The sequence below is a fragment of the Drepanopeziza brunnea genome, assembly GCF_022702325.1.
Source record: "Drepanopeziza brunnea f. sp. 'multigermtubi' strain 214-2 chromosome Unknown ctg14, whole genome shotgun sequence".
Lineage (NCBI taxonomy): Eukaryota > Fungi > Ascomycota > Leotiomycetes > Helotiales > Drepanopezizaceae > Drepanopeziza > Drepanopeziza brunnea.
The window spans coordinates 1,129,986-1,153,280 of record NW_027094077.1 but is presented as its reverse complement, the minus strand read 5'-3'; the positions used below and the strand labels follow the sequence as shown (position 1 = coordinate 1,153,280).

At 47.0% G+C, this 23,295-nt stretch overlaps 4 protein-coding genes across 4 annotated transcripts; 2 read left to right on the top strand and 2 right to left on the bottom strand.

Moving 5' to 3' along the window:
- Positions 1–328: 328 nt before the first annotated feature.
- Positions 329–1,068, bottom strand: L3040_007914 (60S ribosomal eL27 domain-containing protein; the record flags this gene model as incomplete). Its single annotated transcript, XM_007295587.2, has 4 exons — positions 329–336; positions 389–725; positions 846–901; positions 1,062–1,068. The coding sequence occupies 4 exons, from the start codon at positions 1,066–1,068 to the stop codon at positions 329–331; spliced, it is 408 nt and encodes a 135-aa protein (XP_007295649.2).
- A 2,929-nt stretch (positions 1,069–3,997) lies between these two features.
- On the top strand, positions 3,998–4,813 carry L3040_007913 (uncharacterized protein; the record flags this gene model as incomplete). The annotated part of the gene is made up of 4 exons (XM_007295588.1): positions 3,998–4,109; positions 4,163–4,512; positions 4,561–4,654; positions 4,704–4,813. 4 exons carry the CDS (start codon positions 3,998–4,000, stop codon positions 4,811–4,813), a joined length of 666 nt encoding a protein of 221 aa, XP_007295650.1.
- A 2,620-nt stretch (positions 4,814–7,433) lies between these two features.
- L3040_007912 (uncharacterized protein) lies at positions 7,434–13,664 on the top strand (the record flags this gene model as incomplete). The annotated part of the gene is made up of 1 exon (XM_007295589.2): positions 7,434–13,664. One exon carries the CDS (start codon positions 7,434–7,436, stop codon positions 13,662–13,664), a length of 6,231 nt encoding a protein of 2,076 aa, XP_007295651.2.
- A 6,719-nt stretch (positions 13,665–20,383) lies between these two features.
- On the bottom strand, positions 20,384–21,949 carry L3040_007911 (uncharacterized protein; the record flags this gene model as incomplete). The annotated part of the gene is made up of 2 exons (XM_066154753.1): positions 20,384–20,885; positions 20,940–21,949. 2 exons carry the CDS (start codon positions 21,947–21,949, stop codon positions 20,384–20,386), a joined length of 1,512 nt encoding a protein of 503 aa, XP_066010652.1.
- Positions 21,950–23,295: the final 1,346 nt, after the last annotated feature.

Genomic DNA, 23,295 nt, shown 5'->3' with positions numbered 1-23,295 from the left:
CCCGTTCACTTTTTCCGTTCTAATATTCGGGGTTGTCTTGCTCAACCGCCTAACTCGAGCATCGAACAGCCGCCGCTCATCTACGATATTATGCAGCCAGAAGCTTACCAATATTCCCGCAGGTAGCTTACTTTGTCAACATTTAGCTCTCCCAAGTAGTAACAATTTACCTTAAAATGTCACTGTTTCAGCTCAATTCATATCACATGGAGCTTATTCGGCACATCGAGAATATTGTCTTGAGGTGCATTTCTTAGCTCGTCGTGCTACTATTCGTTCCTACTGCCTTGATGTAACACCGTTCCAAACCCAATGACAACAGAACCTTTCAAAATCCTGCGACAAGTTAGCAGTTTGCAAGGCTGTCCTCGGTGCCATAAACACATACTGAGGGGTGTAAAGAACCATCTGTTCTTTCCAGATGTGTATCTCTCCTCCAAAGCTTTCTTGACGGTCTTCTTTGCATCCTCCCGCTGAGAAACCTCTTTGAATGTATCGGCGGTGACAACTCCCTTCAGTCCCTCCAGCTCAAGAGTGTATCTTGTTGGCATCAGGTGGTTGTAGTTGATGACCTTGATGAATGGCTTAACCTTGGATCGCTTGTTTTGACGGGTCTTGGACATGCGGCGGGTGATTTGCGAGGGGTAGCGCTCAATACCGGCGACCAGAGCGTGAGGGTAGGGGTGAGACTTGGTTCCACTGTCTTGGGGTTGAATCAGAACAACCTGCAGAGTTCCTATCAGCGCTATTCCCCGGATGCTTTGCCCTCATCTCCGAGTTCCATATCCGGTAATCTGATTGTATTTCCTTCCCATTCTTTCGCATATGGGAGAATCTGCACTCACTTTCTTTCCGGCATAGCGGCCGCGAGTAATGATCGCGACGCGACCAACTTTGAGGACTTGAAACGGTCAGCAGCGGCGCATTTGTATATTGGGAAGATCAAATCAGAGCTTGGAAGTCGAAGGCGCCGCAGAAGGAGGGGTACGGCTGGAAAAGCCACCGCGGCCGTTGAGATAGGGGCAGAACCAATGCTGGCAAACATAGAGAGGGCAACTCACACTTCATCTTGATGGTCGTGGGGTTGTCGATGATATGGTCGATGGAAGGTTGAAAATAAAATTCGAAACCGACAGGTTGTGCGGCTCGCTTAGAAAAGAAACGCTAGCGTCACCGCCTCATTTGTCATTTTGAATTGTAGCGGAAACCTCTGACCACATCACGTGAATACTGAGTGATTCCTGGACTGGATTCATTTTGGCTGTCTACCGAGCTTTCTTTCAATTATCGATACACACAAGCGGAGGAGATGGCGATATCATTCATTCTGTAATGAGGTATATTCGTCCACGAAATTGTGGCCGTTCGAGTGTGTCGTGACCTGCTGTGGTTTGAGGGCCGAGGCTGTGATCTCTCTCCCGAGTCCCGGGGTGCTCGGGCTGCTTCTTCTCCGTAGCATCCGCATGAAGACTAGGTACCTATCCTAAGACTCCCACAAGTTTTGCTCAATGCAAAGATATCGTCCAGGAATGTCGTCCAAACATTTCAGATGAGGCAGGCCTAGACGATTTCATAGGACTTGGACCACCAAGCTGGAAGTCATAGATCAGTTGCAAATGGAGAACATGCGACTACCGATATGTAGGAGTCGGAGAAAAGGATGATCATTAATCTATGAAAAGAGAAAAGTCTATATAATCGTCGGCTCGCTTAAGTGGGCCGCGAAAGACTTCGAAACCGATTCCAGCTGTCCCAGCAACTTCTGTCGCAAAACGCACATGGCCTCCTTATATCCTTTCAGTCTTAGTCGGCGTAAGCGATTGCGGATCGAAAGCGAATGAGGATTTTTCGAGTAGATTGGAAATTCTTTTATATTATAGCGATTATCATAATAACCAAGAAATATTTATTAGAATAATTAACCTACGAGTAATCCTTTCTCCGAAATATCTAAAATCGTATTATCAATTAGTAAAAAGCTTATTGCTAAGCAGCAAGCTAAAGAAAATCTTGAATCTGCAGCAAAATAAACAACGAATCGTCGATAAGCTTTAGAAAAAGGAAAGAGATGCTGAGTATCGTAAAGGAGTCGATTCACGCAAAGCTGAGCGCGAGCGTAAAAAGACTATACGAAAACGCTTTGCTGCAAGCTTAATTATTTAGAGACGACGATGCAATACTTATTCTAATTCTCGATTCGGAAAAGATTTAGTAGTTGCAACAACCTCTTAAGCGTTAAATTTTGCGGCCTCGTAAAAAAGATATTCTTCGACCAACTCTCTTCTAACTTGAACCTTTTCTCGGTAACGATAACTTGATAATTACAATCGATACTATTAAAGACCTTTTTTTAAAGCAAGACATTTTTCTTTTTTTTAGTATTGATATCAATAGCGATAGCTTTAATTTTCATGATAGTAAAGATTCGAACGATTCGTTGCGTAAGGTAAAAGACGAATGAAATTCTGATGAAAATAGTAATCGATAATCAGATATTTTATCGAATAATACGATTCTGGATGTTTCGGAAGAAAGTATATTTATAAAGTAATTATTTATTTCTTGATTGTAATGATAATTGCTATAGTATAAAAGAATTTCTAACATACTCGAAAAATCCGCATTCGCTTCCGATCCGCAATCGCTTACGCCGACTAAGATTGAAAGGATGTAAGGAAGCCAGCCCACTTAAGCGAGCCGACGATTAAGGATTGGGAGGGGGTAAGTAGGTAAGAGGAAGGGGGTAGATAGGAGGAAAGGGGAGCTGAAAGGATATTTTACTACGTATTTGCTTGCTAATCTAAGTCCCCATAGACGGTTTAAAAGTCGGGGACGGCCTTGGGACGGCCATAGGACGGTCCTAAAATGGTCTCAAAACGCTCGGAGATAGTCGTTTCGTAAAAAAGACCGACTTTTATAAACGACGATCCAATCGATCAAAACGGTCTTATTTCAGTAATAGTGTGACGAAAAGATGAGCTTTTATAAAAAACGGTTTAATCGATTAAAATGATTATATTTTAGCTACGATTTTAATAGTTTAAATAATTTAAATTATTTGTTTTCAGATTTTATTTAATCTCAAGTAACGGCCTAGGGTGATCCACTAATTATGCTAACCTCTTAGGACCATCTTTTGAAGAGACCGTCATCGGATTTTCAGGACGGTTTAAATAACCCCCTACCTGCCTCTAAGGTAATAATAAAAGGTTAAAGTTTAAAGTGAAAAATTCACGAGAACTATAAATGAGCGCTAGTGTACAAGAGATGAAGTTATTCCTGGCTCGAGAGGCCCCAGTGCGAAACTCCTATTGCTTCGTTAAGTTCATTTTCTGCGTGCAACAACATGCCCTCGGAATCAGGTGGCATCGTTTCTAATTCTCAGCCCCCAAATGGTGCGACTTTTCTATGACCTCACGCTGATCTCTGACAAGGACCACTGCATGATATCGGGGAACTCAGACTCGACTGGGCTCTAAGGAGTAAGAAGATCTTGCTGGCTCGACCGTTCACGGACCTCAAGTTTCCACTCGGCTGGACTCTAAAGCTGGCTTCAAGTGGCTTGTTGATTCGGACTCCATACGGACTTGCATCGAAGATCCTGGGACGATCAGCTCAAGGGACATCCACCTATCAGAAAGACTTCAAGCATTTCAAATTCAAGCTTTTCTTGGCAACTTCACCCGCTCCATACGTCGCACTGGAGCTTTCCTGCGACAAAGATGGCGAGAGTCGCCTCCTATCATGCAGCCAAACGTGTTTGAGGCGGCGAACACCTCGTTCCGTTTTCCCGAAAGCCGGGCAATCACCGTGCTCATCGTGCATCACCGTGCTCATGTCAAGATCACAGATACAAATAGGAGAACGTAGCCGGCAGAGAAATCCTTTTTCTATCATCAAATTCACTTCTGCAGCAATCCTTCTTACCTTTAATTCTTATTACCACTCCTTAATATCAAGACTTTTGCTGGCCACTAGTCCTTCCTAAATTTTCAAAATGCTTTACAAATCTATCATTCTGGCTCTCGCCGCTGCTACTACCGTTGCTGGTCACGGAGCTATTGTCAAGGCTGTAGGAGACATGGGTGGTTCTGGACAAGCTCTTGGTGGTATGTACCTGCCGAAAATTTCCACTTTGCAATCATTGGCTGATATTTCATAGTTGTGGACGGCACTCCTCGCACTGGCACAAAGAAGGACCCTAATCAACTAGATTCTACACGCTTCAAGAACGAAGCTGCAGACCAATGTGGAGAGACTCTCGGAGGTGGAACCAACAACCCTGCCGCTCAAGTTCCTGCCATGATCGCCGCCAATCCAGGAGCTATGCCGCAAATCTCTGCTGGTGGCATGGTTATGATGACTCTTCACCAAGTCAACGGTGATGGAGCTGGACCATACACGTGCATGATGGATGCCACCGGTACTGGTAACGGACCATGGACAATGATGCAAGTTGCCACCAACGTTCCGGGAACCAACTCCAGAAGCAAGGCCAAGGCCACCGATTTCGTGAGTAGCTTCTTTTGCAATTGATGGCAATTGCTAACATCATTCAAGCCTCTCACTGCTATGGTCCCAGCCGACCAGACCTGCACCGGATCTATGGGTGGTCAAGATGGCATGTGCATGGTCAAGTGCATGAACGATGCCAGTAAGTCACACCTTCAAAATACCAGTAAAGTTGATGCTGATACTCATAGATGCTGGGCCCTTCGGTGGATGCGTCCCAGTCCAAATGGGAGGTACCAATGCCACCAACCCCCCGCCTCCACAGAAACGGTCCCTCAAGTCCAAGGTCCTCCGAGCATAGATCTCCTTATGGACGATTCATCTGGTTGTTGGCTGAGCCTCAGAATTGTAATTTTGAGTGGAATTATACTTTCGATCTTCGCGATATTGTGAAGACGGGAGCCTATTTTGATCAGCCCGTCCTTACCTATGTAACTCTGTCTCTTAATGACATTAATAACCAACTTATAAAAGAGATACATTGCTCCTTTGTAAAAACTTATTTTCGCAAGATCGATATTTGCAGACAAAATTATACCTCATTTATGGCAGTGAAAATTGTGTCGATAGGTTTAAGTAGGTAGTGAAATCAAAGTAAAGTCGCAGCTCGTTGTGATAAAATGGTGGCAATGCAATTTTGATGACCCAGGTATTTTTCCGCCGTATTCAGAACGTGAAGGTCTTTTTAATGGCTAGGTATCAGTAGTAATTGCCGGTTTCCTTGAATTTAATTTGTAAAAAATCCTGACCTGGCGCAGCCAGGTCGAAACCACCAAGGCGGGACAGTAACGGTATACCACCTATTAAGCAACAACTATCAATATAAACAATAAAAAAAAATCTTCATAGGCTCAGAAAACCTTGCTTTACAAGCGTGAATTAAGAATATAAAGATGCATTCATTTATAATGACCAAATACATTAAAATGTAATGAGAATAATCGTCGGTTACCTTGAATTTAATTTGTAAAAAATCCCGACCTGGCGCAGCCAGGTCGGCACCACCAAGGCGGGACACCTAGCAAAGCGGGACAATAACGGTATACTACTTATTAAACAACAACTATCATTATAAAAAATAAAAAATAAATCACTATATGCTTAGAAAATTTTTCTTTACAAACGTAAATTAAAATTATAAAAATCCATTTATTTATAGTAATCTAATACATTGAAATGTAATAAAAAAATGGTTAAAAACTGTCCCAAATAATTCAAATTTACTTGTTTATTGCAAATATCTTAATAGCTACAACCTTAATTCAAAAAAACGTCACATATATCGAAAATAAATGATTTAATATATTATATTGCTAACGGTAATAATTATTAAATAAAAGTTAGTAGTGATGCACTTATTTTTTTGATAGATTTGAATAAAAGTCCGATTTTCGTGTTCCTCGCTTATTCTAATATATACGCGGCAATTCTGATATATACGCATTACAAAAATCGAAAAGAATATACCAAAAGTACTATTTTTATTACTTTAACTCAACACAATAAAGGAATAACAACTGGTATTTAAAATTTAATTAATTGATTAATATCAAACTCAATACGGCACATCTTTTTATACAAAGATAGTTATTATATAACAGTTGGTTAATATTTTATTTATTAAAAAGGAGCAAGTTTTACTGTCCCGCCTTGGTGGTGCCGACTTGCTACAGCAAGTCGGTCAATTCTTTCGAATTAAAATTTAAGGAAACCGACGATTATAGCTAAAAACTGTCCCAAATAATTCAATTTTACTAGTTTATTCCGAATATCTCAAGAACTATAACCTTAATTAAATGAAACTTTTTATAGATCGAAAATAAACAATCTAATCTATTATATTATTAAAGATATAAATTGTTGAATAAAAGTCGGTAGTGATGCACGTATTCTTTTGATATATTTAAATAAAAGTCCGATTTTCGTGTTCTTCGCTTATTCTAATATTTACATGGCAATTCTGATTTATACGCACGTACATATCAAAAGTACCATTTTTATTACTTTAACCCAATCTAATAACGGAATAACAACTTAAAATTAAAATTTGATTAATTGGTTAATATTAAACTTAATGCGGTGCATCCTTATATATCAAAATAATTACGATATAATAGTTGGTTGATCTTTTATTCATTATAAAAGGGCAAATTTCACTATCCCGCCTTGGTGGTGCCGACTTGCTATAGCAAGTCGATCAATTCTTACGAATTAAATTTAAGGTAACCGACGATTAATATCAGTAGTAACAGAGAACTTCCGAAGTTATGCTTGGCTTAAGAAGAACAACCAGCATATCATGAGGTTCTGTCTTTCTTCTTCGGAATTGTTACATATCTTGTTGAGAAAGACTATAGAGATCAAGGGATCGAAGAAACGGGCGGACTGGCGGCGATTGAACTCTGAAAGAGTGTAAAGACACCAGTAGCCTCTGGTTGCAGGAAAGTGCGGACCAACACTTACAAGGGTCCGGCGTCTATTAAGGTTACCCGCCGGTCGCGCTTGCCCGAGCCCGAGTAAACAAAAATGTCAACAAACCCAACCGACCGCAGCTCCACAACCTCTCTTACCGCTGAATCGAACTCGAACCCAAACCCAAATTTCGGATCCCTCAACCATAGAGCAATCATCTCTCTACATCTGAGGTTCATCAACTCCTCTGGGGTCTGAGGTACCTCGACGTTTTATACACGTCCACATTCCAACGCCCATTCCAGGCAGTTCACAGTTATGCCGTCAATAGAGAGAGACGTCTCGCGTGATAGCGATAGACATTCGAAACATCAGCAATCTGCCTCATCGGATTGCGGGAGAGCTGTTGTTCCCATGTAATATTAATCTGCTGAAGATTCTACGGCTTGCTGACTCTGTATCGCAGGTGGGACAGCTCAGACCCAGAACGCGCTCCACCTCCCCTACCGATGAACCCATCGTCGCCCGTCGTTGCCTCACGTCCGAATACATCGAGCGCCATACAATCTGCACACCTTGCCTTGACCGAGAAGGCGAGGGACAACGGCTACGTCACAAATCCTCCGAACAAACGCATAGACACATCTCCGGAGCGGTCCCTGATCAAGGGAGCTGCCCACAAGCGTATGCAGTCCTTGCAGACAGGCAATGTAAGAGATATAAGCAGTCTCTTGGAGGGTGGCTCAGCATTCAATAGCCCAAGATCACCAGAGAAGAGTGCAAGACGGCCGTCAACACCCCATGCAAACAAGGACTTCTTCCTGGAAGCCAGGTCGCCGGAAAGGTCGCCCGAGAAGTCGCCCGAGAAGTCGCCCGAAAAGGATACCAGTCGATCCGCGACTCCGACACCAGGACGCGAAACACCAAGTCGGGACCTCCATCTCCGACCCTCGTTGAGGAGACCACCTCAGAGCATCCTTGGAGAAAACACACCTCCCCAATCTGCTACGATGCTTGCCTTACAAAATATGTCATGCAGGGAGGCCGATGCACCTTTATCCAATGTCACAAATGGTTCTACCGCATTAGTTCGAACACCACAGACTTTTGATGCGATTTCAAACCAGATCTTGAGCCTTACCAGCATTGCTACAAGTCTGCAGAGGGAAATGGCCAATCTCAGCAGAAGGAGCAAGGATAACGCCACGGATCTTGTCAGTTTGAAGGAAGCTACAAATTCTCGTGACGAGGATATCCGAAAGAGCCTCAGAGAACTGGTGATTAATTTGTCGGAGTCCAGTACTCGGTCTTCTAGCAATCCATACGGATCTGCCGGTCTCTACCTCGATAGCAAAGCTTACAACTCTCACAACTCGCCTGGCTCAAAAGCTGCAAGGCCATTCACCCTCCCGCGCATCCCAAGCCCAACAAGCTTCGCCGCATCTTTGGATAGAGACTCCATGACGAGTTCGGCTTCTTGTAATCACGATGGTGTAGCAAGCATTGCGCTTCTCGAGAAAGTCATCCGCGACATGGGCACAAAGGAGGGTCAAGACCTCCTGGTATCTCGTCTAACCGAAGTCGCCGACAATCTTGCTCGGGATGGAAGCGCAACTGCTCAGAAACTCGACGAATTGCTCGATCTCATCAAGAAAAATTCTTCTCGGGAGCTCGTAGTACAAGCTGGCAGCAGCTCTGGAGGCGACTACGTGGGCAATAGACCTCGTAATTTCAGCTTCGACGAGGCCCCACGACTTGAACTAGATTTTGACCAGCCAACATCAGGTCCGTTGTCGCAGCGAGGAGCTTTACCGGGATCTACAGCGAACAAGGAGAATATGGCAGGGCCAGAAGCATCCCGTGCCGCAAATATCATCAATGATGATCTGATGAAGCTTATCCGAACTATCAAAGATAGTGTCGCCCAGGGAGGAGGACTGACAGCTGAAGTCAAGGCTCTCGTTCGTGAGCTTCGCGGAGAAGTCCTTGGCATGGGCCGTGAAATTGGACGAAAACTAGACGAGGAAGCTGGCAACCATAATACTATGAACGATCCAGCCGCAGAGCGTGAACAGATTGTTCGAATTGTTCAGGATGGTCTTGAGGAGCTCAAAGTTCACATGGACAATATACTCCACGAGCATCGACGGCAATCAGCATCCTCCCAGGTCTCTCACATCGCTGTTGATTACCAAGAGATTTTCAACGTAGTTCGAAGTGCAATCACCGAGAAGAATGAACAGCGGCATCCGGAGCTCCAAAAGCAGGATATCATGGAAGCTGTCAAGGAGGCGTGGGAGAATTATAAGCCGGACATCGAGCTTCAGCAATTTGGGCTAGAGCGAGAAGAGTTATTGACCTGTTTAAAGGAAGGCATTCAGGAATATGCACCTAAGGACCACCCCCGTGAGGTTAAAGGCGCCACTCGTGATGAGGTTTTTGCCGCAGTCGTGGAAGGATTGAAGCACTTTTCGCCTCCTCAAGTTGAGACGGAAGCTAGTCTCTCTCGCGAAGAGATCCTCGATGCTGTCAGAGAATGCTTAGAGGAATTTGAGTTTCCCGCAGCCCCTGCCCCTGAACCTATAGAGACTGGAATTACCCGGGATGATATGCTGGATGCTGTTAAAGAAGGGCTTCATACCTTTGACTTTGCTGCAAATCCCATAGTCTTGACTAAAGACGTCGATAGCGGCATTATGCGAGATGATATGCTCGATGCAGTCAAACAGGGACTTCACACATTCGATTTTGCAGCTAGCATCTCAGCCCTAACTAAAGACATCGATGGAGGCATTACGCGAGATGATATGCTTGATGCGGTCAAAGAAGGACTCCACACATTCGATTTCGCAGCCAATACGACAGCTGTGACGAAAGAAACCGATGGAGGCATTACTCGTGACGACATGCTTGATGCGGTCAAAGAAGGACTCCAAACATTCGATTTCGCAGCTAATACGACAGCTTTGACGAGAGAAACCGATGGAGGCATTAAACGAGATGATATGCTTGATGCGGTCAGAGAGGGACTTGATAAATTCGACTTTGCAGTCAAGATCCCAGATTTAAGCGGAGATGCCGGCAAATCGTTGACACGGGAGGATATGCTCGAGGCCATCAAGGAAGGTCTAAGCACTTTCGATCTCGCAGCAAATTCTACTGCACTGACCAGAACTGTTGGCGAAGGATTGACTAGGGACGATATTCTCGATGCCGTACGTGAGGGTCTACACACGTTCGAGTTCCCAATTGGAAATGATTCAAGTAGAGAGTCTGGTGAGACTTTGACACGAGACGATATTCACGGTGCGTTAAGAGAGTGTCTCCATAATTTCGACTTCTCTGGAGCGTCGACTGCATTGGTTCCCACAATTGGCGAGACCTTAACCCGAGACGACGTTTTCGATGCCGTGAAAGCTGGCTTGGACGAAAGACCTCAAACGAATGAGCACGCCGACCAGATACTGGAAAAGCTTCACGAGGTACTTGTGGCTATGCGAGCCGAGTTGAAGGCTGTTTCAGATGAAGCGAAGCAAAATGTTTCTGTCCACGGACGAGATACTGAACAACTTCTTGATGCAACCAAGGATGGCTTCGAAAAATTACGCAGCAACATCGAGACGTATGTTGACCGTGCAGTCGAGATCAGCGACAAAGACGAGTTAGTGGACAGAATGAGAGTCAGTTTTGACTCCCTTCGATTGGAGGTCGAAGCTCTTGTATCAAAGGGCTCGGACGGCTCTCTGAATGTCGTGCAAAGCGAACTGGAAAATCTCCGAGAAACCATGTCAACGTCTCTTGTACGCGGAAGTATCGGTGCTGAAAAGGACGAAATCCTTGAAGCTCTCAAGGACGGTCTCGACTCTCTCCGTGCAGATATTGAGCGACCGCGAGAGAGCAGCGAGAGTGCAATCTTGGGTGCTGGCGAGATCCTTGACGCTTTTCAGGAAGGTTTGGGTGGGCTTCGCAGCGAAGTCGAAAAGATCGGAAGTAAGCCTGTGGACATGACTGTCAACTATGAGATCCTGGACACACTTAAACTTGGACTTGAAGGACTTCGAGCCGATATTGATCGCCTGCGAGAAAGTGGTCACGGAGAACAGGACGTTGCTGAGATCAACAGCGGTGCTATCATCACTGTGGATAGTCTGAAGCGGGACGACATCATGAACCTGGAATTATTGATCACACAATTACGTCTCAAGGTCGAAGCTCTTGAAGCAATGCCGCCTCCAGCACCTCAGCCAATTCCAGAAAGTCTGTCGAAAGAAGATCTTCAGAATTTAGAGGAAATACTTCGGAATGTACAGGAATCTGTTGCTGCAATTTCTGCACAAGAACGATCTGCCGACGAAGATGGTGTCAGGCGAGAAGATGTCGAGGCCATCGAGACTCTTCTGCGAAATACCAAAGCCAAAATTGACGATATGGACTCTGAACAAATCGCGAAGAAAGATCATATTGATGCGGTCGAGCTAGTCGCCACCGAGACTCGCGACGGTGTCCATAAGTTAGCTACCAGCCTGGAGGATGTTTCCAAGCGAGACGACGTTAACATTATTGAAGGTCTAGTTCGTGATGTACTGGGAGGTCTGGAAGCAATAAAAGAGCGTGCTACCAAGGATTCTGAAGACCCGGAAAAGGTTACCAAAACGGATGTTGAGGCCGTGGAAGCGGTTTGTCTCGACGTCAAGACAGCCATCGAACAAATGATGGCGGCGGACATTGCAGCATTGGCCTCAAAGACCGACGTGAGCAATCTTGGAGAGCTGATCAAGGAGTTCAAGGGCCGGATCGAGCTCTACGAGGGAAACACGGCAAAGTCCTTCGAGGAACGCCAAGCCGAGACCGTTGGCGTTGGTGAACGAGTGTCTGAAGTGAAGGTATTCCTAGAAGAATTCAAAGATGTATTGAAGGAAAAGTTGGACGAGAGTGCTTCTAGTATGGAGACCTTAGGTACCGTCCTTGAAACTCTCAGGGAAACTGTCAGTCACCATGCTCTCGCAGATGACCTTAAGAAGCTGCTTGAGACCATGCAGACCGAGTTCGAAAAGTCGAATGCCGGAGTGGTAGGCTCGAAGCTCGAAACCGACGAGAAGTTTCAGCAGACTTGGGAAAAGTTTGAATCCAAGCTCGACGAGAAATTCAACGAGATTATGACTAAGTACGACGATGCTCAAATCGCAGCAGAGGCACAGGCCAAACTCGCGGAAGAAAGGAACTCGGAGAGTGAAGCTGCTGTTAATGCTACGAAAGTGGTGGCTGAGGAACTCAAGTTGTTGATCGATACTCTGGGTCCTACGATGACCGATTCTATCGAGAAGATGGACGAGGCCTCCAAGACTGTTTTCAACCGCGTTGAAGAAACATTTACCAGAGTCGAGGAAACACATGCCGACGCAAAGGCTGAACACCAGCTCACCCGAGAGCAAGTCTACAAGACCCTCTCCGCCATCGACGGGGTCCAAGTTCATGCTTCTGAGTTCAATCCAAAAATCCTTGACTCCATCAAGGATGTATTACTCATAGTAGGTCAACATTACGAGCATTCTAAGACTGCGACCATGGAGCTTCAAGAAAAGATAGCAGAAATACCTGTCCCCCCGGAGATTCAACCAATGGTAGAGCCACCTCCACCAGAGAAATACGACGATACTCCAGTCCACGAGAAGCTGGACAAACTTGTTGATCATATGCACGCTGCTGGTAAATCATTTGCTCAGCTGGATACTCTTGACAAGATCCACAAGCAGGTGATGGATACAGCCGCTGAAGTCTCCGCATTTGTATCAGCTCAAACTCAACGTATCGCGGATGACCACGAAAACAAGGAGAAAGCAGTAGAAGCTGCGACCATTGCTTTGGAGAAAAGTAATGCGCAAAAGGAGCACATCGAAGCCATTGTTGTAGGTCTACGCGAGGAGGAAGAGCAGCTAAAGGAGTCCGTTGCGACACTGAAGGCCGAGCAGGACGATCTTGCTCATCAGAAGATGCGACTATCAGCGGATGTCTCCAGCTTGGAAACAGCACTAAGGATCAGACGAGAGGAACTTCATGCCATGGAAGCTCGAGCTGAAGGACTTGAGCGACGTATCTTGGAAGGCGTCATAGATCATTCTCGTGCGCTTCTCATCTCCAAGTCGAACAAAGGCCGGGATGCGATGAGTCGCAAGCGTGTTCCCAGTCATGCTACCTCAACAACCGGATCCATAATTTCCGCTGCTACTTCGAGGGCTTCTAATACGACGCAGAGCGCTGTAAATATGGCGATGAATGGTAACCGTGCTATGGTCAGCATTCCGATCAAAAATCCGGCCGGTGCATCCAGACGCATCTTGTCCCTGAGCCAAATCACACACAATGTCCCCATCGGCGGATTCAAGCGCAGCCATAGCGTCAAGGCCCCCAGTGGCTCAGGAGCAATCAGAAAATCAAGTTGGGGCGGCTCACTTAGTCAAAGGTATGGTGATTTAAACAAGGAGAACCTGATGTTGAAGGAGAGCGAAGAGGATGACGAGGGGGAGACTGATGACGGCGATGTCAGCGATAGCGGAACAATGCGTAGGAGCAGTAGAGGCACTACTGTCATGACTGGCACCACAGGCACGGGTATAAGTGACAGTATTGATGAAGGCACCGAGTGGACCGGTAGCGTTTCCGGCGATGAACACTCCGAAGAGGAAGTTGAGCCAGGAGAGGATGGGATTGTGGTTTATGAGGAAGCGGAGCCGGTTGCTTAGACTAAGGTGCTATGAGGATGTGACAAAGAAACGGCAGGCTAGTTGCTGGATTGTTTTCAGGTCGAAGGGCTGAGCTCTAGGGCCTTGTTTTGGGTGTGGATGGAAAGGGAGGAGGGTCCAAATACTGGTAGCTGGGGTTTTTTTTTCTTCTTTTTTTTTCTTTCCCCCTTTCTTCTTCCTCTCCTTCTTCACGAATGATGATAGCGTCTCAGCGGTGTGATTACGACTGAAAACATGAATTTTGAATCGGAGTTTTTTAAAGCGATCGTGTTCCCCCCCCTCTCATACGCACAGTTTACTGTGTTCTTAGCGAATCGCAAACCCAATCGTAAGTGTCTCGAATCTGAAAGCTATCCTTTGGTAGGTAGACCTTTCTCGTTCTCAAATATACATTTTTCCATTACTCCCGCCTGCGTGGTGTCTATGGTGCTCTGAACTGGTAGGGGGGGTTTTTTTGTTACCTGAGTTGGCCTTATACCCACGGGATCTACAAGTATAAGCCAGCAAGCAGTATATATATCTAGTCTGTATGCATGCAACACAGCAGAAGAGAATATCACGCAAGGTCCGTATCGCAATTGCCGTGATCGGTCTCTTTTTTGAATCATCTTTCTAACAGCTGGCTGGATCCTCTTACGTACTGACTCCTTGCCGAGCCAGTACTCGTTGGTCTCCTCCATCCGGGTAACAGTGATACAGTAAGTAATAAGTACAGCAATACAGTTTAACTGCCTCTTTTCATCTCATCGAGAGCTCGTATAACCTTAATCTCAACTCTCAAAACAAGGTATTCCCGTGGAAAGAGAGGGAGAGAAAGAGGGAGGCGAAGGCAAGTCTGCTCTTCCAAGCCCGTCCGTCCAGTCCTCCTCCACCCTGGGGAGGCTACGATTCTTTACCTGTACGAGGTGCCCCTTACGAACCTTCAGCTCTCTTTCCTGGGGCAGAAAGAGTCTGAAGAGCCGAAAAAAAAAAATCAAGGTGGCCTTTTCGGAAAGATTTTCTCTTACCGGCGATCGGTCTCGAACGAGCCTCCTCCTACCTCGACCACTACGCCGACTACGGTTTATACTTGACGGGCATACCGACTGAAAAGACCAAAAGGATTTGCGATAGAAAGGGAACGGGGTGAGAGAAGAGGTAGGGGTTTTAGACGATTACGATATTGCGCTTTCGGAAAAGGCCACTCACTTAGCTGACCCCCGGTCCGGCCTCGAATTATCTCGACATCATATCGATATCGATATACGTTACTTACGTTGTGACTTGCTCTTTTGGGGTTTTCTTTCGAAATGAGATTTATTTATCTTTTCTGCGATCCATCTTATCTATAAGAAAAAAAAGCATAGTCAACAGCAGCTGCGCTGCATCAACTTGAAATGATTTTAAAAGGAGTTGTGCACAAGCAGACCTGCAATGCACATTGCAGTAACCAGTCTTATAACCCTGTATACCCGCACGACAAAAGGCTTACTAGAGAGTTTGCGATACCGCGGGATTAAAGATCCGGAGCTATTTGACAGAGAGCTTTTTCTTAACGTGGTTTTTTACTCTCGATTGGATGGTGCTTTGTATATGTATATTCTTTACTTGGCACATCGCCGTACCTTATAAGAGGTCTTCAGGCGGCAGGCAAAGCTTGCTACCCGCCCGACGTTACTAAATTCAATAACGACAACAACAACTCCTTCCTTTTGGTCAGTGGCCAGCTCGCAAATACATATAGTATATATATATATGTGTATGTGTTTGCGTGTGTCAAAAGTAGGACAGACAGAGAACCTGTAGCGAGCCACACAAGCTCAATATATATCCCAATAATACATATAAGGGACTGGACCAATCAATACATAAACCAATCAATAAAGGGATTCATTCTGTAGCCGAGTTACCTAACTCAACCTGAGTAACGAGTGAATTAACCCCACTATGTATTAGTTAACCGAGTTGACTTTGAGAAAAGGGGATTCTGCAGGCTCAATTATTAACTTGGTCAGTCAGTTGTTGTCTTCAACCCGATTTGATACTCCGTAGAGCGCCTTATTAGCTTTGAGGGAGAGAGAGAAGTGGGGATTGCATCGCTTTGTGCGTGCGTACAATTTAGATGATTACGTATAGCGCCGGCGGCGATACAGTAGTATCAAAAACAAATCACGGGCAAAGGGAAGAAAGGAGATACTAAGACTGAATTATCATCAGATCCAAGTTCGGCTACCGAAGTACGGACAAACCAAACACTTTAAGTAAAATAAACTACGGAGTATTGCCAAATTGCAAGATACTATTACGTACTACCACCACCACCACTTCTACTACTACTACTACTACTACTACTACTACTACTACTATAATATTCGCACAACCTTTCCCTATGTTAGTCAGATCACAAGGGTTCAGACAGGGCACAGAATTAATTAATTAGTCTTTAACCAAGGTTCAACAAAGGGTAAGCAAACACACTAAGCCGAAAAGAGAGAGTATCCGCATCTCGAGATACTACGTACTAACTTATGCTTATACTTATACATGTAAGAAGATAATTCTTCTTTGTGATGGGGAAGCAGAAGGTGGTTCCAATTATTGATTTCGGTTATCTAAGGAAGAGGGAATCCCCCCAGAAAGAGAGAGAACTGTATACAGTTCTCTCCTTCTACGCTAGCTAGCTCTTCCTTCTTCCAACTGGCAGTCACTATCCATCTCTTCAAGAGTTGCTTGGCAGCGACAGCACAGACCTCATAGTGCAAGAATATCTTACTCTAACAATACAGCTAAATAGGTACATACACATCTGTCAAAAGTGGCAATCAGTGATATCGTTCGTTCGCCATCTTCTGAAACCGTCCATCCATCTTGTTAACCCACCAACCTCTTGGCTGGCTGTCCGTCGCGCTGACTCTTCTGGTAGTAGTATATCCAAGATAACTAACTCGGTGAGGTTAAAACTCGGCTGCAGAACCCCTCTCACAAGCCAGCCCGCCCCTCCGTATTGATGGCGTGCGTAAGTACGGAGTAGGAGCAATTACTAATCAACTTTAAAGAAAGAGGCTGCATATGTCTTGGTTTTGCTTGATTCTTGCTGGCTGTGTTTCACTGGGCGTATATATCTACAACGGGGGAGCTGGCTCCGTATGGGGAGCTGACTAGGGAGGGATTTACGTTTCCGGAATAGCTTGTTTACCTAGCCCGTAGGTTCTATTTACGGTTTGCGATAAATACAATGTTAATGTATCTAGGTATCTATCTGTCTATCTACCTATCTGTCAGAGCTAGTTTTACTACCTACTTACTTACTTAACCTTTTTTCCAAGCGAATCCAAAAAAAAAAAGAGAAGAAAAGGTAGAAAGAGAGAGATAAAGAAGCACTTGCTTCGCACATCATCTACCGGTTTAAATTAGAAAAAAAAAAATATGGCATAAATACAACTCCATATCTCCCTACCTTCGAGGAGCTTGTGATAGAAAATACCCATGTTGCGCACCGATATCCATATTCATAAACATCCATGATATGCAGCAGCAGCTCGATCCCACTCAAGGCCCAAATGAGATCAAAGCGTCCATCTCAATCAAAACCATACAAACCCAAGACCCCATTATGTAAACGACGGATATCCGAAGCATTGGAAATCTGGAATGATATTCAGCCGCACTCAAATCCCAAAGCCCAAACCGAAATCCCAAACCAAAAACCAAAGTGCCCATCTCAATCAAGACCATACAAGTCCAAGACCCCCCATTACCTAATTTACACTCCGGATTCCCCAACCCCGGGATTTCGAAAACGGGATCGGTTTCGGCCTCGGCCTCTCTGAGTCTCGGAGCGAACGCGGATGAATGAAGAGAGGAGGGAAAAAAAAAGAAAAAAAAAAAAAAAAAAGACGAAGCAAACCCGTATAGTACCACGGTACAGGCCTAAGTATTACCCCCTCGAGGGTGCCTCCAAAGTTTAGTTTCCACTTTAAGCCCCCCTGGCTCCCCTACCCTCGAGGGGTAATACTTACGCCTGGGACGTCGGACGTAGTACAAGTAGTAAATCCCGTGGCCAGTGCGCGCTGGCTGCCTTGTTCGTACATACTACTACGTACCGGTAGTACAACCCCAAGCCGAGTAGGTACCGGTACTGTAGAGGGCCTGCTCGCTTACCCACCCGCCGCAGGTTACGACTTCCAAGGATCCAAGGGGGCAAGGCAAGGCAGAGAGCGCGGAGAGCGCACTGACGACCCTATTACGGACAGACAGAGACAGAGACAGACAGACATACAGACAGACAGACAGACACTCACCTTTCCCATCTTCTTACTTCCTCCCCTCCCTCTCTCTCCTCGGTCTCCTGACTCTGCCGGCCCTTGTCAACAGTAAACGATAAACAGTAAACAGTAAACAAACAGTAAACAATAAACAAAAGAGGGGTGGGGGGGGGGAGAGGGGGGAGAGAGCGGGGCTTCATCTTCTCCAGTCCCATGTTTTTCCCCCTCCCTCCAGGCCTCGATGCAGACGGTACCGGCACTGTAGCACCGCTTGCTTGACTTGGCATCGCATGTGATACCGGTACCTACTCTAAAGCGACGTTCGCCCAATAAATTTTTTTTTCCTTTTTTTTTTTCCCTAGAGTATACCAGCCTAGACTCGAAACGCACTTTGGATAGATACCTAGATAGATAGATGCGAGAAGCGCTAGCTAACTAACTAGCTAGCCGCACGATCGATTTTCGCCCTCGGAAAGCACGGCGCCGTGGTTGATTGATTCTCTGCGAGTTGGGATATCTCCTCGACCTTTTTTTTTTTTTTCCCTTTCCTTTTCTTCTTCTTCTTCTCTCTTTTAAGCTCTTGGAGAGCAAATACGGGTTGCGCTGACGGCAGTATCAACGCCTCTTTTTTTTTTCCTTCTTTTCTCTTTCTTTTCTTTTCTTCTTTTCTTTTCTTTTCTTTCGCCGCCGTTATGTTGATGGCATACGGTACTCACTTACATCGGAGATTTCTTCTCTTCTCTTCTTCTCTTTTTTTTTCTTTCATTTTTTTTTTCTTTCTTCCTTTCTCTCTTTTTTTTCCCTTCTCTCTTGAAAAGCCCCCACGAGTTCCACGCATCAAGAAAGAAAAGCAGCGAAAGAACCCTCCCCCTCAGCAGAGAAAAAGAGCAAGAGCGACAACGAACCCTTTGTGGATTCTTCAATTCTTAGTAAAGAAATAGATGAATGATTGGCCTTCGCTTCACAACCATAACGTTCCCCACCTATTTTTTTTTTTTTTTTTTAAAAAAAAAAACAATAACAATATATATATCCATTAAGAGATTCATTTCCCTTTCAATATTTTCTTCTTCTTCTTCTTCTTTTTTTTTTTTTTTTTTAAAATCAAGACCCCCCTCCCCCCCCGCCTTCTCCCCCCCCCTCTCCCCCCACCCTTTCCCTCCGAACTTGCAAACTTACTCGCTTACTTACTTTCCTCTCTTACCCGCTCGCTCGCGCTACTGACAGTACGTGGTGGTACTTCCTTACTCCCTCACTCTGGGACGTGCCTGCTCAATTACTGTATGGTTTCTGATTACGATCTGCGGAGGAAGCCAGCCCAGCCCAGCCCTGCTCTGCCCTGCCCTGCTCTGCCAATCCCTAATCCGCTCTTGGCGCCGCCGCCAGCAGATCCAGTCTAGACGCGCGAGACTCTCTGCCCCGCCAGCTTCGCTAGAGACCGACAGGACAGGACAGACAAGACAGACGAAGAAAGAGCTGGGGCGGGGGGTCCAGCTGGCATGGGAGGGAACGCAGGAACCATGCAGGAGGAGAAATGACTGGACTACCTTTACCTTTTTCAGCCAATTCAGGGGGTCAAATGAAAAAAAGAGGGAGCCGAAATGAGATTGTGTGTGCAGCGATCTCCGTGTGTTTGTCGATTGGCTTTGAAGGTGGCCGGCATCGCGATTGGACGGCTCCTTCTCAGCCTGTCAACGGGAAGAAAGACGTTGTGATTGGTTTTCCATTCTAACTAAACCTCCCGACGTACTCAGTTCAGTGGCCCACCTTCCAAAGCCCCTTCCCCATACCGTGTTCCTGACCCAATCCGCGACTTTTCGGTCTAGAACCATGCCAGATTTTTTCGTCCCGTCTCCGGCGCCGGAAGTGAATACCAAAGTGTATATACATAAGGCCATCAGCCAATTTCAAACTACATAGGAGACCAGGCGACCAGCGCCCAATGGTCGCCAATGTGGGAGATGAGAAGGGGAGACAGCATGCAAGACCCTAGTCCACCCCGAAGAGAATGGTATGCTACAACAAGGCCTCGCCCTCGAGGTAAATGGAATTGGATGTACAAAATGAGCTCCCGGGGAACATGACGCAGCAGCAGCAACTCGTCGCCTATATTGAGAAAGCAAAAAAGAATCGGATGACGGACCAATGTCCAACATGACAACAAAATGGGTATCTTCTAAATCACCGAATCAAAAGCGCTTCAGGCGCCACAAGAGAAAGATACAGGTGCCTGCCATCTCCGTAGAGCAGCGTGATAGAGAATTGCCAGAATGCAAACAAAAGGGTGACTCCATCTCATCTCGGTCATGGGTCGTTTCGTCTCGTCTCGTCTCGTCTCGTCTCGTGTTTCCGAAAGGGGTGTGCGTTCTGGACCGCACTTCAAATTGCTTGCTGAATAATCTCGCGTAAGTTTTTGGCATCTCTTGGCGAGCCCCATCGAAGAGACTCTGTGCGAAAACGCACTCAATCTCAACCTCATCTCGTTTCTTTGATAACGCTAGCCCGCCTGGAAATTCCCTCTTCAGAGCTTCCGCGTCGGATATCATGCCTCATCTCCGGGCCCGCCGAATACGGAGGGTCCCTCTGTATCTGATGCGTATGTTGATGAGGTTGCATCTGCTGTGCCTGCGAGTCACCTGAGACGTGCTGGGGGCCCCTAACCTGTCGCTGAGACTCGGCAGGCGCGGCGGAAGCGTTGGTTTGCTGTTCAGGTGCGTAAGAATGTATGGGCGAAGTGAGGCCTTGACTTGTGAAACCGTCATGGCGATGGCGGCTCAGGGGTCGTCCAAACGAGTCCATCCCTCGCGCGGGGAGGTCACGTGAATGGCCGCGACGTCGGCTAGAGGGCGGATTCGAGACGAAAGAGCCGGTCTGCGAAGAAGGAGGCGATGCGTGTCGCGATTCCGAGGTAGGTGCCGGTGCGGCTTGTTGTGGTCCGGTGGCCTTGCGTTTTTTGGGGGACGTGGTATTATCTGCGCTCAGGATTAACACGCGGCCCAGGAAACGGAAAACGGGTTAACGCTTGCCTGACGGAGTGGACGGCTGATGTGCATTGCTCGTGGTAGCTGCCTGCGTGGTCGGGGGCTGCCAGTGGTGGAAATATATCGATGGGGACGACTGTTGCTCCTGAACGGACTGGGTTTGCTGAAGGGGATGATGGCTTGCCGCGGGCGGGTGGTGGGAGGGAGCCTCCCCCGTGTTGATTTTCGGCAACTGAGACGTTTTAGGTGGTGGTCGAGTCGCAGCCGCTTGCCCCTGAGAACCTGACCGAGCCCGAGTGGCTGGTGACATCTGATAGCTGGGGAGGAAGCCGGCGGTTGGTTGTGCACTAGAAGGACCTATGGGCGTTGAAGGCAGAGTCATCGGTGCCGGGTGTTGTTGACCAGGGTAGGGCTGAGAGGCTAAGCGTGACTCTCTCCGCTGGAGCGGCTCCGGCGAAGCCTGTGGCTGGGCAGGAAGCAGTTGTTGTGGTTGTTGCTGTTGCTGGGGATGGGGGGCCTGCGACATGTAATGCTGAGCCCATTCCAAACTGGCATTTGGAAGGTTGCCACCTCCCATTCCCGCAAAAACCATCGGGATCATGTGTGGGGGAATCCCCCCCGCCAGAGACGTCCTTAGCATATCTTGCTCGATCTTTCGCTGTTCCAGTCGCAATGATTCTTGCCGGGTCTTCTCTTCTTCTTGCTTGCGCTTGTCCTCCTCCGCCTTAGCGTGCAGCCAGTTTCTCATCGATTCCTCTGCACCTTGCCACTGCTGTGGAGGCGCCGGCAACTGTCCCATGGGCTGGGTCAGTGGGACTGGCGGTGCTTGTGACGGGTTCTGTTGCAGGGGAGGAAGATGTGGTCTCGCCGACATTGAATCTAATGCCTTGGTGGCTGTGAGAGGAGGTAGAGACTGAACGTTGGCCAAGATGGGAGGAAACGACGCTACGGTCGAGGCTACGGTCGGTGAGAAACGAGATGTCGATGGTGGGGTAGGCGGAGTATAATCACGAAAAGACTTGTAGCCGTAATGCGCTGGTGGTTTGATGGTGAGCAACATCTCGAGAGAAGTGTATGTGAAGTAGAATGAGTCAAAACATGAAGCGACCGAGTTAGGAATGACCTAGAGAGAGCGGACGAGGGTGGGAGGAGGTAGGTCGGTAGGTCGGTAGGAAGGTAGGTAACTAGGTAGTCTTGTACTGTAGGTGGTAGGGAATTCACACTTTCATGCAGATCGCAAGCTTTGCCTCCGCATGAATGTCCGATTCCCATCTGCTGTACGAGAGTTCCGTGCTCCGTAAATCAGGAGTCTATTTAATAAGGGAACATCAAGTAATTTACCTTGAGTTGGATATGAAAAGGAGAGGTCGCTTGGTCATGTAAGGCTTGTTCGCGGTCCACGAATCATAGCGGGCTCATGACGAGCGGGAGATTCCTGGGTACCGATGTCGACGACGGTTGGTTGGTGGGGGGCGGTTGACTGCATGGAAGAGGTGCGTTCCGTATGCTCGATCCGTCACAGGGGATGGATGAACGGATGGATGGATGGGGGTTGTCTAAGAAATGCTGTAATCCCAAGCTGGCGACTGGCTGTCATCGGTCGAGTAGATGTACCGGTAGTAGTATGGATGTAGGTAGGTAGGTAGGTAGGTAGGTAGTAGTAGGTGTATACCCAGGTCCCAGACCTTTGTCGCCGCTCTCTTGATTCCCAACCGGCTCTCGAAGCGAGTCGTTTGATAGAAGCGAATGGATACGATACGATAGCCGTGGGACAGACAGTGGACTTTCCCTCGAGCGTGCGGAGACTCGAGAGGCGCCTATCCGAAATGGTCATGACCAGAGAGCGCGTTGTGCGCGACGCAGATATTGTACTTACTCCGTACTTGCAGTACGGAGATGCTGGTCGGTCGGTCTAGCTTTTTCCACCGCGGGTCCCCGGGGAAGGGGACTGTGTTCCATGGCGTACGGGATGTTATGGGTGTCCTGCCTGGATCCTGGGCCGCCGGGTTCATGTCCATGTCCATGCTCGTGCCCATCCATGCCCATGCCCATGCCCATGCCCATGTCGAGGAAAGAAGCTTCTTGAGATGAAGAGGGTGGATGGATGGATGGATGGATGGATGGATGGATGGATGTATGGATGAATGTATTGAATGGATGGATGGATGGATGGATGATGGGTGTCGCTGATGGATGGATGTCGCAGAGAGTGAAAGAAGAGAAGAGAGCGCAAAGAAGCAAGCAGATTTTTTGGGGGGGGGCGTCACTCGCCAGATCCTGCCCTCGGGGAATAGTTCCCCCGGCAAATGTTGCCCCTCGTCAATTACTTCCCCTGGCCTGCCCCACCCCCCAGCCCCCCAGCCCCCCCAGGCCAGCCCAGGCCAGCCCAGCCTCTGGGCTCATCGG